This window comes from Nuphar pumila, chromosome 3 (genome assembly GCF_984573655.1).
Source record: "Nuphar pumila chromosome 3, dmNupPumi1.hap1.1, whole genome shotgun sequence".
Classification (NCBI taxonomy): Eukaryota; Viridiplantae; Streptophyta; class Magnoliopsida; order Nymphaeales; family Nymphaeaceae; genus Nuphar; species Nuphar pumila.
This window is the reverse complement of record NC_143251.1, coordinates 116035065-116051484: the sequence shown is the minus strand read 5'-3', so window position 1 is coordinate 116051484 and position 16420 is coordinate 116035065. Positions and strand designations below refer to the sequence as shown.

At 40.0% G+C, this 16420-nt stretch overlaps 1 protein-coding gene across 2 annotated transcripts in view; it reads right to left on the bottom strand.

Moving 5' to 3' along the window:
- Positions 1-4823: 4823 nt before the first annotated feature.
- Positions 4824-16420, bottom strand: part of LOC149843394 (Nucleotidyltransferase family protein) — a 92857-nt gene continuing 81260 nt past the window's right edge. The window contains exons 10-13 of one of the 2 annotated variants that reach the window (XM_089999761.1): positions 6801-6898; positions 6622-6670; positions 6479-6523; positions 4824-5623 (exon numbers count right to left, since the gene is read on the bottom strand). In XM_089999761.1, coding sequence (XP_089855887.1) covers positions 5054-5623; positions 6479-6523; positions 6622-6670; positions 6801-6898 — 762 coding nt within the window. In that variant the 3' untranslated portion in view covers positions 4824-5053. The remainder of the gene's footprint in view (positions 5624-6478; positions 6524-6621; positions 6671-6800; positions 6899-16420) is intronic. The other variant, XM_089999762.1, reaches the window with a different exon arrangement.

Here is a 16420-nt window from a genome sequence, read left to right as displayed (position 1 = left end):
CAAGTTCACCTCTTTACTTGTCGTGAATGAGGTCTTTATACAACTAAAGGGTCGACCCCCTTAAGACATCAAAAAGGAAAAGAATGAAAAGACTAGTATACCCCTCCTCTATAGGGTACATACATAGTAGCCTAATAAGTTACTTTACACATCTTTATGATACACAGTATTATATAGGCTTTCAATAGATTGCTCATCATGCCACATGTTACAACAAAAAAGGCCATGTCGGAATCTATCTTCTAAAAGCAAAAAAACCAAAGATTTTGTCTGCAAGGCTGGCACTTTCCTCAACTATCCAGAATTCATTTGGAATTCAAGAAAGGAATTCATGTGTAGTAACAGAATGCTTCCTATGAAAACCATTCAAATTGTTGACAAATCATCTAGAACTATTTGTAAGCCAAAAGTTTCTAATAGAACTGCCAGTGAAAAATAGAGAAATCTGACAAACTCAGTGATTAGTTTAGGAAACTCACTCACCATATATCAATAACGTAAGAAAATTCAAAAGACAAACTGTGTATAAAAGAATTAAACTCAATTGATTGAAGAATGGAAAGAAATTAAACAATTACACATGAAAAGTCAGAGTGAACTAATAGCAATGGACATAAACAAGAATGATTACTATAAAATAGCAATCATGAGTAGCTAGTAATAAAAAATAAGTCAAACCTTGCTTCCCCTTCTTATTCTGGTTTTGGTTCCATGAAGATTTATCCCAAAGATGAGCTTCATAACGCCCTGTCCATCTGTGTCTACATTCAGAAAAGAAGCTTTAGTACACAATATAAGTAAATGACTGAAATATGACAATGGAGAAGTCATTTCCAGACCATAGCAAAGAATACCAGAAAGGTGATCATAGACAGGCATACTGATTGATGGGAAATAGCAAATGCAATGAAAAAGTAAAGGCACTTATGAAAATTGTAAAAACAGGAAATAATACATTAATCAAAATGAAGCCTGGGAACACCCAATGATCCAGAAACATGAGTTAGAATCCACAAACAGAATAACATAAATTCAATATGTTCATCAAAATAGAGCCTGGGAACACCTTATGTTTTAGAAACACAAATTAGAAGTTAGAACCCATAAACAGGATAAAACCAAATTAATTCCCCCTTACCTCCCCCTCCCCACAAAAAATAATAATAAATAAATAAATAAATGAAGAACAGCCATTTTTCATGGAAGAAACTGATAATAGGTACCAACTGGAATTTACAAAATGAGAATGAGAAAAGAGAAAAGACATCTGCAGGGGGAAAAAACAATTCAACATGCAGTTGCATAAGGATCAAATCTTTGATCATGATGAGAATGCAGAAGCCACTTAAGTCGAGAGGGAAACTATAAGGAACTGAAGAAAGACACATAAGACAAAGCAGAAGAGGCTGAGAAATCTGTAAATAGCATAAAAAAGAAGTCACATATAAACAAAGGCCTTTTATAGATGCAGAAAATGTTCATGAAACTTATGCCAGCTATTTTAACTATAACTTCTTGTTCTACTTCTCCCGATGAAATGATGTGCCCTATGCTGAGCCTAATAATGATTCTAAACAGAACTTTTTTCTGTTCATTTTCATTTTATGTCACTGGGAACAAAGTCCACTTCCTTTTTATGTGACATATCATTGTTCCACTATCTTGCAAACACCAAAGCACAAGACTTCTTTCAAGGCATTTGACATTGAATATCCACACACACACAAAGGAAGAAGGCATTTCATTATGACGACCACTCTGATTGCAAAATGAGATGAAGAACAAAGATATATGCTGGTAATCGAAGTTGATGTTAACAATTGACTCATTTATCTTATCACAAAGAAACTAGAACACATTTTTTTCTTCTTTTAGAGCAAGAAAATATGGGTACTGACTCACAAGGAAGATGTAGACGTGGTATGTACAGAAGAAAATAAACGTGGCATGCTATATGGCTTATTGGGGTACCAAAGATCCTGCTTAACTTCCATGAATCTAGTCATTATTTAAAGATCTTTTAACTCCAGTCCAGCAACTAACCACACGCACATAAATGAGTCGCTATCAACCTTCGGCACTTATGAGCTAATTTCTTATGTGATCTTAACACAATTTCTCACTCATAAAAGGGTCGCCCTTCCCAAGCTTCATCATGCCAGTCAAGAAACAAAAAAGAAAGGGTATATGATGAACTTGACAACATTGATAATGGATCATGCTGAAACTAGGAAGCAAGCAGACCAATTACCATAGAATAAGAAACAGAACACTTATCATTTGATCACCACCTTCATGAAATATGCCAACAATAATAATAGATGATTTCCGGTTTATATTGGTAATCCGCAAATTAAGTGAATGCCAACATCAAGTTGAGTTAGAAGCAAATCAATTGCGCGCGATTCTAGAGTTTAAAGAGCCAATACAGTAAGAAAGGAAGAAACGATGATGATTGTTGCGTGAAATGTAGAAAACCTGGTGACTCCTCTATAAATTGAGCTCCGCTTCCCGGCGGCACAAGGAGGCATCCTGCTGATTCGCTCTTTGGCCGTGGAGCCCCTCGCCCTCCTGCTCTTCTTCAACACTTTTAACAATTCGTGTTGGTGGTGGTCGTCGTCGTCGTGTTGATGGCGGTGAAGGAAGCTCATCTTCATCTCCCCCATCGCCAATGGAGCTTCACCCTCTGCTCCCTCGGCCTTCAGCACCACCTCGCAGCTCGTCTGCGCTGCCGCTGTAACAGTATCCATGCGGGGAAACCTCTCTCTCTTTCTCTCAACGGGACAGTAGAATACAGAGAATGATTTGTGAATAGAGGGGGCAACTCTCTCTCTCTCTCTCTCTACCTAGGAATAGGATACACAGAAATTTTGGAGTACAAGAGATGGACTCTCTCTCTAGAAAACAGAAAAGAATTTGAGTACAAGAGATGGGTGATCTCTCTCTCTCTCGAAAACATAAAAGAATTTGAGTACTAGAGATGGATACTTTCTCTCTCTATAATGGAAGAAGTAGAGAAGAATTTCAAAATCATCAAGGGGGGGAATTTGTCGTGATCGTTTCCCTCTCCCCTTTTCCTCCGCTTTGATCGTTTTTGAAATGCAGGATTTGGGGATTTGCTTTTCAGTATTTTGATACTTTTTACGGTTTTGAACCGTACATGTTAATAGGAGAGAGGGGGGTTTGGGGATTTGAAAACATTGGCTAAACGGTCATGAAGCCGTACGATGTGCCAACGTGGGCTGGAGTTTCTGGAGGGTACATCATACAAGGCATGAACACATGCTTAGACCAAATATGTGGGACCCATTGTGCTGGTGAAAGGAATCTCCTGCACCCCCAATGTTCAGACTCTATCTGACACGTTGGTATTTAACTCCGACCAGAGTTTGCATTATTTAAGTACTACAGATAATGTGATGGAGTACACACTGGTTCAGTGCTACTCAACACTATTGATGGCAACATCCCATTTTCACCACCTAACCTGTACTTGACTGGCAGGCGTGTGTTTCACAGTGATTCATGCAATTCACCATAGAAGCTACAACAGTAACCATCCCAAACAATTGAATTTGTTAAGGTTTAGGTGTTTAGCTTGACCAACTTTAGGACCTACTAATCCAGTTCTTGTCAGGTATTGGTCATGCAATGTGACTTTAGAATCTATTAGAAACTTATTTTGGAGTAATGTGTAGGTTACGGATCATTTATCTCTCATACAGTTTCAAACCCCTTTAAAAAATATATTTGCATGAGTTTTTTGCTTAATCTAAACCTGTAGATGCAGTTATCATTGCTTATTTACTAAAAACTATGCTTTGGATCAAATAAATTTAGTAAGGATTTTTTTATTTTTAGTTAATCAAAGATTTTCTGTAATATGTACTAATTTTTTTTGTTGAGCTAAAAACACATTTAAACATGAGAAATGTTTAAACTAATACATGTTTTCTACTAAATAAAGCATGAAAAACGCATCTACAGGTTTAGATTAAACAAAAAAACACATGCAAGTATGTTTTTTAAAGAGTTCTAAGATGATTTGGGTGATAAATGGTCTGAAACCTACACATTACTCCTTATTTTATGGATGGCATACTCATGGTCAAAGGGATCTGTATGCAACAACAATCATTTGAAGATTACACTTTCATCAAAGAGGAATAACAAAAAGGCCTTTTTTTTAAGTTACTGGTTCTAAGGCATTATTCCTACATGCCACTTGCGGTGGGTGAATGATCATTGTCAAGAAATGTAACTAAATCCTACTGTGATCAAGTTTGATGCGTGTCTACATCTAGTGATTAAATTTGCTTGGTATTTAAAACATTGGAGGTAAGTGCTGGGCCACATGTCCAAATCAAATTTGTTCAGGAGTCATATGAAGCAGAATCACGAGGCCCCTTGTGAGTCTGATTCTCACATAAATGAGAAAAGGAAGTCGGTTTCTTACAACTCATTTTCCGATATTTGCTTAGCCAATGCTAATGAGATTCATTCTCTCATTTGCATGGGTCTGAATCTCATGAAACGTACAAGACATGACTTAGGTTTTCCAAGTGTCTTACTAATAATACTTTTGATTAATCAGGGCCTTCTGCAAGAAGTTTACATCGGTTAAACTTAGAATGGATCCGAAATTCATTGATAAAACTGCTTTCCCACAAGCCAGGTTAACCTTATGGACACCAACCAGTTGAGGCTGACATTTACCCATTTGTGTGCATGTGCTCGTGTGGCTGTACGTATCCTTGCACACCAAACTGTACCATGGATCCAAGGCTTGTTCTGTGAACGTGAATTCACATCATTTAACTTGGTTTACAAGTAAAAGAATTGGAAACGAATACATCAACTTGCTCAATAATTTATGCTACAAGGCCGATTGTCAAGAAAAAGAACAGGAAAAAAACAAAGACTGACAAGTACCCGCTACACTCATTTACGTATTCCATAAATAAGAACCAACAAATTCTAAGATGAATTTTTTGACCCCATGTAACTAAAAGTACATAATTTTACAGTAACCAAGTAAAAGAAGAACAAAAATCTAGTAAGGAGCCCACGAACGAGCTCCACCACTGGGCTTATCCCTTGAACCATCCTTATGAACACTTCCAGAACCCTTCATCTGCTTCTTCTTGTTCTTCACACTGTCTTCAATTTCACTATTAGAATGCCTGATCTTTTTCTGCCTCTCCTTCATAAAATTCTCTCCTTTTCTTCTCCTGTGTTTCGATTTAGGAGATTCCTCATCATTGTTGTGTGATTGCCAATTATAATCATCTCCCTTTCTTCTCTTATGTTTCCCCTTTTTGATCGACTTCTGTTGAGACTGCTGCAAGTAGTCTCCTTTCTTATTTCTAGGAAATGCAGTGTCACTGTCGTCTGATTGCCAATTAAACAGCATGTCACCACCAACTCTATCCCTTATTACTGGATCGCCCGCTCCTGGAAGCAAGGCATCAAAAGTGAGTTTGCCGTTCATCCCAGCCTTTCGTTGTAATAGTGTTGGATCTGGCCTTATGATGAGCCCCAAAATGCTTCTTTTAGGCCCCAAGGCAGCCAAGGTCCTTGCATCAGTAAGTGTGGAATAAGCCATTGAAAATGCTGATCTGACCTGCAGTACAGAACAAATGGCTAGTCGGTTGAGGGAAATAAATACACAAAAAACAAAAATGCATATCGACCATGTCTCTTGCCTGATTTCTAATAGCACCAATATAAAAAATAGATATAGCAGTTCTTTGAAACAAAAAAAATATTTGAAAAATAGTTACATATTAAAGGAGATGTTTATATTGGAAAAAAGAGGCTATAGATAAGCTCAAAATTGCTTGATTTTTGGGCAGCGGTGCATCTGATTTATGGGGTGTGACATTACTACATCTATGTCACCTGGGTGTGGGTACGGGTACGGAGAGTACGACACAACAATTTCAAAAAATGTGGGTACGGGGAGACAACTATATATATATATATATATATATATATATGTATCACATAAATAAAAAATAAATTCAAAATAAACTGAATATAATCTAAATATATATGCTATATTGAAAATATATATTATATACTGAAAATATAAAGTTATAAACTGAAAATATAATTAAAAATTATAAATTGAACACAAACTTGTATGTGCGGAGGGTACAATGGCATGTACAGGTGTTAACACAAGGGCAAAATGGAGTGTCTAAGACTTTAGGTACCATACTACATAAAAGGCTGTTTTAAATGTCAAAACCACAATCATGTTTCTTCCTCAATTGCTTAGAAACCACCTTTTATTGTCAACCATATTGAACATTATCTTGTGAGATATCCCGAAACTACTCAAATGAAATAGATGCAAATAATATATAATACCACACAAATAAAGCCGTCAAGTAAACACAATCTGTTTCATTACATTAACATCATGCATGAATTTTATGTGATCAGGGCAAGGTCAGACCAAATATAACTTCACCTGAGAATAGTTGAAGGAGTTCTTCCCAATGTCATTCTCTGGTTCCTAGTTCACACATATTAGGACTTGCAGTTGAGCCATTAGAATAAAACAGTTCAATCAATGAAAGAATACCCAAATTCAACATAGTTGAGAACAATCACCTGTGGATCCTCGATGGAGATAAGGTGTGGCCGTTCAAACTTCATAAAACTGAAGATAACATTTTTTGTGCAGAATCCAAGAATATGAATAAATGAAACTCAGAAAATATTTAAATAAAAAATTCAATCACGAAAATAACACTAATGTAGGCAAAGCAAAAAAAAGATGAGCCACATACCCTTTGCTACTCTTCAAGAAAAAGGTTCCTGATGCGTTGCAGGAAATGCCAACATCATTTGTGTTCAACTTTCGTCCATAAAAATCAAAAAACTTAATCTGTTTCAAATTAACAGGGACAACTTTTTGAGAGTTTACAACTGCCATGGTCATATGCTGGATGGAAGACACAGCTGTTTTCATGTTGCACTATAAAACTCACATCCTATAACCAAGCCTTGAAATAGATCATACATGACTTAAAATACAAGGCACAAAACTGTCACAAAATACTAAAGAGAAAAGACAATGTCACAAAGTGATTAGGAAATGCACAAGCACACAAGCAATAGGCCACTAATGGGCAAGAATGCAATAAGCCACAAAGTGGCAATTAACAAACATAAAATGAGAAAGACAGCTAAAAACTATAAGATATTTTATAGAGAAAAGCTTCAAGAAGCTCAATAAATACATGGGGCAAAGCCCCTTATTTATACACAAATGGGACCCAAGGAGGGGCTCCCATAGAGTTGTTGGAGCCCCTCCAACGGTCATTTATGATCATTGGAGGGGTCCAACGACTCTATGGTGGACCCCTCCTATGATGCAATAAAGCAAAAAAAAAGGAAAAGGTATATTTCAAATGGATACGTGTTACATGTGAAATGACTATTTTACCCCTAGTGGGTATTACAAAATATATATATAGACATATATTTAATATAAATGTATATGTGTGTCTCTCTCTATATATATCTAGATATATATAGGAATTATTAATACAATTTAACAAAAACATCACATGCTTTAACTCCTGAGAGAGAGAGAGAGGTTAACAAGTTGGCTGATATTAACAGAAAGATATGACAGTTCTTCAAGAAAGCTAAAATGGCTAAATTTGTAGTCAATTTCTAATGTTGTGTCCCATATAGGTAGGTACATCAGGTTCTCTACTCACAGCCAGTAAAACACAAACCCAATTCACTGTGGTACCCATTGTCCAAATGAACCTAACCCAGCATAGGTCTATAACAACCTGCAACTTAGCTTTTGAGGCTAGTGATCTATGTCACATAGACACGGCAAAAGGCCCACATACCCGTGTCGACACGGGTACCGGTACCAGGAGCGGCTCGAGTACCGGTACCAGGAGCATCACAGGTACATGCTTAGCCAAGGTCGGGTCCAACTGAGACCCAACCCGAACCCCAACTCTCTCTCTCTCTCTCTCTCTCTCTCTCTCTCTCTCTCTCTCTCTCTCTCTCTCTCTCTCTCTCGCTCTTGCTATTTTTCCCCTTCACCCTAACCCACAGGAAAAGAAGAAGAACGACGGGAGGAGAAGACAAAACAACGAGAGAGAGAGGTCTCCACCCTAACCAATGAGAGAAGAAGAAGAATGAGGGTAGGAGAAGACGAAGAAGCAAGGAGAGAGAGAGAGAGAGATCCACCCTAACCAGTAGGAGAAGAAGAAGACGAGGAAGCAACAAGAGAGAGAGAGAGTGGGTACCACATCGTTCTTCTTCTTTGCATGCAGAGAGAGAAAGGTAGTGGGTATCGGTGTAGTGTAATGAGCGGAAGATAAATACGAGCCTACTATGAGCATACAAGATCATAACTCAATGTGCACAATCACAAGTCCACAAGGGACAATACAAAGAGCCACCAAGGGCTTACAACAAATATAAAAAATAGGATTTTATTGATAATATGCTTAGCAAAAAGCATAACATGAATGGGGACAATGTGTCCCTATTTATACGTAACAACACAAGAGGCAAGGGCCCTTGGGAGCTCCCAACGGCTATATTTATAGCCATTGGGAGCTATCCCAACGACTCTATGGTTGTTTCTCATAGAGCCCTCAAGTGCTGAACTAATTATATTTTTAAGAAACTAAAAAATAATACTAACTAAACTGTCCATATTGAACCGACCTAGTTACAAGAGGTGAAATGACCAAAATGCCCCTGTTTGGCATTACTTATTACAACTGAAGAATTATATATATATATATATATATATATATATATATATATATATATATATATATATATATATATATATATATATATATATATATATATATATATACTTTAACAATGGTGTCCCCCTCCTTGTTCTTCTTCTTCACATCTGGAGAGAGCAGCAACGACTCCTCGTTCTTCACATTGAGAGAGAGAGAGCAATAGCAGCAGCTGAAGCTCCTCCTCGTTCTTCTTCTTCACATAGAGAGAGAGAGAGAGAGGCGGGGGGGGAGAAGAGGATTACAAAGAAACCCCTTCCCTTAAAAATAAAAAGAAAAAATTCCAAACACCCCCCTATTTTTTCAAAAAAAAAAAATTTTACCCCTTGTAAAAAAGAAAAAACCCCTTTTGGACATTTTAAAATGAAACAAACATCCCACCACACACACACACACACACATGCACATATATAGTTGTGTCCTCGTACCCACATTTTTGAACTTGCCCTGCCGTACCCTCTGTACCCGTGTAAAACCCACGTTTTTTCAAAAAACAAAAAAAAAAATTATCGGACCCGGGCCGGGTCGGGTCCGGACCCGACCTGGGCCCGCCTGCGATAGGGTTTCATAACCCGACGCAGGAGAGGTTTTGTTTAAAACAAAACCCCCTTGTGCGCCGCATCCCCCCACCGCGCCTTCGGCCCGATTGGGAAACCCATCGGGGTTTCCCCTTTTGTCGCCCCTCCCCGAGCTCTTTAAGAGCATTGCGGGAGGGGAGGAACGATGCCCCGCCCCCCTTCTCGTTCCCTGCAGGCGGCAACCTCGCCGGCAACCCCGACCGACGCCTCCTCCTTCCCTGCGCACGCCGCCGACCGCCAGCCACCTCGCCTCCTCTCCTTCCAGGTATGCAGCCTCCACCTTCTCCTTCTCCTCCTCCCCCTCCCATCTCTCTCTGTCACCTCGCCAGGACGCCGGCAGGCGGCGCACGACCTCTGCCGCGCCCTCCGACCTCCCTCTTTGCCCATTGGAAACCCGACAGGGGGCCTACAGGGCCCCTGTCGTCCCCTTCTCTCTTGTGGGGGTTCGCCGGAGTGCCGGCAGGGGGGCCAATGGCCCCTGCGGCACCTCCTCACCCCTGTGGGTGATAGGGAAACCGACGAGAGGTCGGTTGCCCCCTGTCACCCCCGTCTCGAGCTCTCTCTCTGGCAGGGGTTAGCCCCCTGCCTCCTCTCAATCTCCGGTGAGCAGGGGCAATGCCCCTGCCGTTTCCTGTTTTTCCGACTGGCAGGGGCGATGCCCCTGTCGCCCTTTGTTTTGCTGGGCTGGCAGGGGCTCGCCCCTGCCGCCTCTTGGCTTCTGGGAGGGCAGGGGATATCCCCCCTGCTGCCTCTTGTTTCTCGACACGCAGGGGGCTTGTCACCCCTGCGGCTCCGTGGTTTTATCAGGCAGGGGTCGAGGCCCCTGCCATTTGTTTGGTTCTGCAGGCAGGGGCCGAGGCCCTTGTTGTCCCTTGATTCGTCAGGCAGGGGATGGGGCCCCTACCATTCCCTATTTTTGTCAGGCAGGGGCCAAGGCCCCTGCCATATTATGTTCTTCAGGCAAGGGGGCCGAGGCCCCTGCCGTTCTCTGTTCTGCGGGGTAGGGGTCGATACCCCTGCCCTTCATTATTCTGTCTGGCAGGGGCCGAAACCCCTGCCATTCTGAGCTGGCACGCAGGGACCAGTGTCCCTGCCACTTGTTACCTTCGTGAGGCAGGGGCCGAGGCCCCTGTCAGCTGTTTTGTCAGGTAGGTGCCGATGCCCCTTTCATGCGTGACCTTGTTTGGCAGGGGCAGAGGCCCCTGCCCTTCGCTTCCTCGTCAGGCAGGGGCCGAAGCCCCTGCTATTTTATTGTTCTGTCGGAAGGAGCCGAGGGCCCCTGCCGCCTTGCTGTTTTCGGCAGTGGCTCGTCCCTGTCGCCTAAACCTACCCATGTCCTCATCGCACCATTAATTAGATTAGCTTAATTAAATGTTTCGCACTCTTGCAGATTTACGCAACAGGTCTCGATCGTGCTCTGCGGCTCAACCCTCGTATTATCCTCACGCGTAGGCGTACGCAGCTGCACGACATCCCAAGGTAGGGTAAAGTCGCACAAAAGGGCAATTGATGAACGTATTTAAGTTGAAACAATTAAGATGCCCATGCTAGATATGCTTAGATTTATATTGCTTCTGCGTTGCATATTTTCTTGACTGCATATTTATGAGTCGATGTATGATTTTACTCTTTGAGTATTAATTTGCATATTTGCTTATGTGGTTGAAGGTGGTTTCGTACTTTTTGCAATACTTATGCCCTTAATTGCTTGCATATATGCTTGCCTGTTCGTTCCTATGGATCGATGTACAATTTCCTTCTTCGATCATTATTTTGCATAAGTTGATTATGAGATGAGGTGTGGTTTCGTATTTCTTGAAATACATATGCCCTTGTTTGCTTGCATCCATTTTTGCCTGCACGTTTCCTTTGAGTGAGGTACGATTTTGTGTCTCGTGTATTACTTATGACCTTATGTGTTTGCCTGTCTAAGTGGTCAATGTATGGTTTTGGTACCTCGTGTATTACTTATGTGCTTTTCCCTCGATGTGCGGCATCGCAAGCCGAGAGCTGTTTGTCGTCATGTCATAACCTGCATATGTTGACACTTATGGTAAATATGTACCTACATAAATGTAGTCTTGTGCCCATCCTCATTTCACTTGTTTTCAAAACACTAGAAGTTGTGCTTGTGCATTTCAGTTCTCTAAAAACGAGTTTCCTTCTGCGAACCTGGTGCTCTTCAAAATGCATAACTTTTGCAAAGTATGTTTAAGTCTCGCAGGATGGCGAAGTCACGTTTGGCCCTCCCAAGTCCACACACTTGGGAGAAATGTTTTATAACCTTGATTCAAGTTGCGGCTCAATTCGAATAACCCCGATTAGGGGCATGAGCATATGAATGAGTGGGGTTCTGTTGAAGGACCCATTCTTTATGTATCAATCTAGTGTCACATGTCGATACCAAGATAAATTTTGAATGTAAGATTGATAGTGTTGTGTCTTGTGTGAATGACTTAATGTGGCATTATAGCTTTTAAGGATTAATCGTGCCAAATGAGCACTCCTATATTCTTTGAATGGTTATGAAGTTGGGTGTTGGGTATTCCGTTTGAGAAACCACAGTCCTCCCTTGTTCAATATAGCGTACTTTTAGACATGCACAACATGTTAAGTACTTTGTTGATCATACGAGAGATCCGAGATGACCTTGCATCATGAAATATGAAAAATGTTGTTAAAGTGAATTCAAAACTTATCTTGCCAGGCTGTGTTGTATTAATTCTTTTGCAGATAATATCTGTTGGGGTTTCTTTTGTGGAACCATATCCCTTTCATCGTAGTCGTACTTATGACATGTACGACCGTACTTTTTGACAAGTATGTCTTCTTACGTTGCGATGATTGGATGAGTAGGTTGTGGCAACCTCGATGAGTGCAAATAACAAAATGTTATGATCACCTAAATAAGTGATGTTTTCGCCTTCACCGGCAAGATACTCGAGTGGGTCGAAAGACTAGAGTATGTAGAATGGGTCTTCAGTTAACTACCCCTGATGTACTCATTCGAATCGCTGACTCTTGTCAGGAGAGAGGACAGGAGGGTACAAAACTTCGATGGACAGGCCATTAATGGCAGTTACGAGCAAAAGACTCGGCTTCCCCAGTCATCGGAGTTAGGGGAATGAGACTACCATAATTATCCTAGGTGGTAGCTCTCCATGTTTGGGATGCATCCATTGTTTATGCTGCTTCGGGGATTTCTCTCTTGGTCACTGACCGTCCCCTTAGGTGCGGACTCAGTCAGCTATCCGGGTTATCATAATATACATAGCATAATAAACCCCCGGATCAGTCTAGGCTGTTTCTAGAGTCGTGCCTTGTGCGTACCCGCTTGGCCAGTTAATATCGAAACATAATTTAAATCCGATCACACAATGTGTTCAGTTATGCACGTATGAAAGTTATAGGGTACAACAGGTTCAATACTTATGGAATTGTGTGTATGGTTGATGAAGCATTGTATTTTGCTAGTTAACTTTCTTGTGCAGTGCTTTGCTTGTAATAGTTAGCCTACTGGTGCCAGTAAAATGCGTGTAATAATTTTAACATTGTGTTCATGATAGTTGCTCTGTGAATCTGTTGAAATTAAATTGCTATATAATTGTCTGTCTACTTGACATATTAAATTATTCTGCTTAATTATGTTCAATATTGTCCTGTCTGTGCACCTACCAGTTTTTAGTGAAACTGACCCATTTTATGGGCAGGTAATGGATAGGTAATACTGTCGCAATGGCATGATGGCGTGATGAGATCAAGATAGAGCTCTTTCCCTGACGTTTCGCTCCTAAGGACATGTTGGTAAATTTGGTATAAAGTGTGTTTCAAAATTTCTCTTTTATTAAACCGTGAGTTAATAAAACTGTTTTAGTAAGCTTCTTCTTGGTTTCAACAAATGAATTCTCAATTATTGAAACTCTGTTTCTAAACCATTTGATTTCAATGGTTGTGCGGGATTTGACAAAAGGAAAGTTTACGCTGTAACGCGCTCAAGGTCCATTGACTTGTGGTTTTAAAAATATCATTTTCCGCTGAAGTATTATTTAAACTCTGATAATTGTATGATTTCAAAGCTTTCTAAACTATTCTAAAAAGTTACAAGTCCGGGATTTTTGGGGCGTTACAACCCGCACCCCATGTAACATAGCTTGTGACAATGCCACAATGAAAAGTGCATGGGCAGGCACATGTTAGGACTGAAGCAAATTAAAATGGAAAACAATTCATGGGAAGCATTACAAACATGAATATTAACAAAGAGCAGGCTGATGTGTTAAAGACAATTTTTTTATTCTGAACACAGAAAAGCAAAAAATGTATCAATTAAAACAAAAGAATAAAAACATGATTGAGGTTGCAGTACCAATTAGACATAGGGCTACAACAGTCCAAAGGCAGGATGTATACCAACAAAATGCTATGGCTTACAGGTGGACTACAATGAGGATGGCAGACTCTTTCCTATGATCAACTCTCTTTTAGTAGTGCCTTTTAGATGACCTTTCCTTGGTTCAGTTCCATAGGATGGAACTACAGGGACCCAAACAATGGGAGTGGAAAACTTAGCATCTCGGCAACAGATTCACAATCAACTTGCTCAATAATCAATCCTTGCAATCAAGTAACCAAATGAACTGAACTGACCATTCTTGTGAAAGATGGCATGGTAATTACAAGAAAAGGATCCAATTAGGAAGCAATGTAGCAAGAAGTCCCCTCATCATGTCCACAGGCAGAGTGTGCACAGGTTCCACCGATCTTCCACTTGGCTGACTAAGGTCAATAAGTTTCATTCCTCCATGGATCTTCATTGGTCAATCCGAGGCAGCATCCATTGATAGTCTTTCTTTCGTTATAGAAGTTTGGGCAAAACCCCGTTCAGTATAAATAAAATGTGCCTCAGAAAATGAATGGGATGAAGAATGTTGCTTTTAATCTATCATGTTATGTTGGTAATGAGTTAGTTCATTCTATAGTTCTTTGTCACCTTAATTTGTACTTAAAATGATATTCATGCTTTATCGCCTTAGAATAATAATTTTGAATGTATATAATCATATACACATTTATTTATCTACTGTATGTTGTGTCCTATGTCTTTATTGTACAAACTTGGTGTTGCACCAAGCACGTCCACATTGTGGACCGTACTCATATCTGTGTCTGCAACATAATTTGATATGTTTGCCAAACACTGATTTTTTTGTCCCACAATTCTGCCTAGCCTATGTAGTCAAAAGCCCCGCCTAGGCATCCACTATTCCGCCTAGGCGGTCTAGGCTAAGTAAAACACCTAGGCATTGCAATTCCTAGGTGGGTACCTTAAAAGGTACCAATTTTGCTGACTAAGCACCGACTAAGGCGCCTAGTCGGCAATTAAGCTGCCGCCGTCTAGGCACGAGGGCAATTTAGTTATTATATATATATATATATATTGTTATTTTTTTGTATATATATAATTATATGTATGTGCATGTGTTTGTGTGATTTGTTTTGTGAAATCATGAAAACATGCTTAGTTATTATATTTATATATGTGTGTATGAGCTACTTTGCCTTTGGGATTTTTTCTATGAAACATTGAAAGCATGCACAATTAATTTTAATTGATTATGTTTTTTATATATGTGTGTTACTTTGTTTCTGATGAATTTTTCTATAAAAGCCTGAAAGCATCTTTAGCATTATGAATTATGTAATATGGTATTTATTATTAGAATATGGGCTGGATATGGATCCATTCAATAAAGGATCCATATCCATTCCCAGGTTTTGTATATTAATATAATATGAGTTACTAATACAGGGGCACTTTTGTCCATGTGTTAATTATTGTAACCCTATTAAGGCTAATGGAGTATTAGCGCAGCCTGCGTGAAGACTGAGGAGCTGCCGATTCCCAAATACGAGTTCCCTCTTTTCTCTCTCTCCTCTCTCTCTCTCCCAGGTTTCTTGATAAACATAGGAGTTCTTTCATGGTATCAGAGCAGCGACGTACCTGGAAGCAAGCCCTTCATCAGGATCGTGAACAGATGCACTAATCTCTCGTGATCTAGTGCGTGAAGAAGATCTGTCAAGCCCGTGCTCCATCAACGTGAAAAACGACAGGTCACGTGATCCTCATTCTTATTTTCCTTTCCTTTCTGTTGTTTCTGTCACTTCTATTTCTAATTCTATTTTCTTTTAAGATTCTCTCTGTCGCAGATCTGAAAGACTTTCAGATCTGCTATTATTTTCTCTCTATCGCAGATTTGAAAGTTTTTCAGATCTGCTATTATTATTTTCTCTTTATCGCAGATCTGAAAGTTTTTTTTTCTCAGATCTGCTACTCTATTCTCTCTGTCGCAGATCTGAAACCCTTTCAGATCTGCTATCGCCTTTCTTTCATTCCCTGAAATATTTTCTCAGATCTGGAACATAGGGAAGTATTCCATCCTCTCGCAGATCTGAAATCTCTTCAGATCTGCTATTCTATACTCTTTATTGCAGTTCTGTCGCAGTTCTGAAATATTTTCAGAACTGCTATCGTCTCTTTGTCATTGCTTTTAGAAATTTTGTCTATCGCAGATCTGAAATCCTTTTTCAGATCTGCTATCAGCCCTTTTAACCTCATAAGACCGAGTGCTAGTCTGAAATTTGTCTGTCCATACCGTAGTCTGAAATATGTCTGTCCAGTCCACATATTCTCATTTATCTTATATTAATACTCTGTCAGTCTTTCAATTCTGTCTCAGCCACACTTATTTAATTCCTTTCAGTTTCAGCCACCAGTGTCTTTCGGTTGTCAAACAGTCTATCGATGGACACTTCAGGTAATTCGGGTCTTTCTTCCAACTTCCTGGGACAGCTTGTCTCGGAAAAGCTCACTACCAACAATTATCTGACTTGGAAACGGCAAATTGCTCCTTTTATTCGAAGTCAAGATCTTTCAGGCCACTTGGATGGCTCCACTCCCATACCTCCAGAATTTATCGCCACCGAAGCCAAAGAGGATGAAGGATTGCCGAATATTGTTCGCAATGCTGCATTTTATAC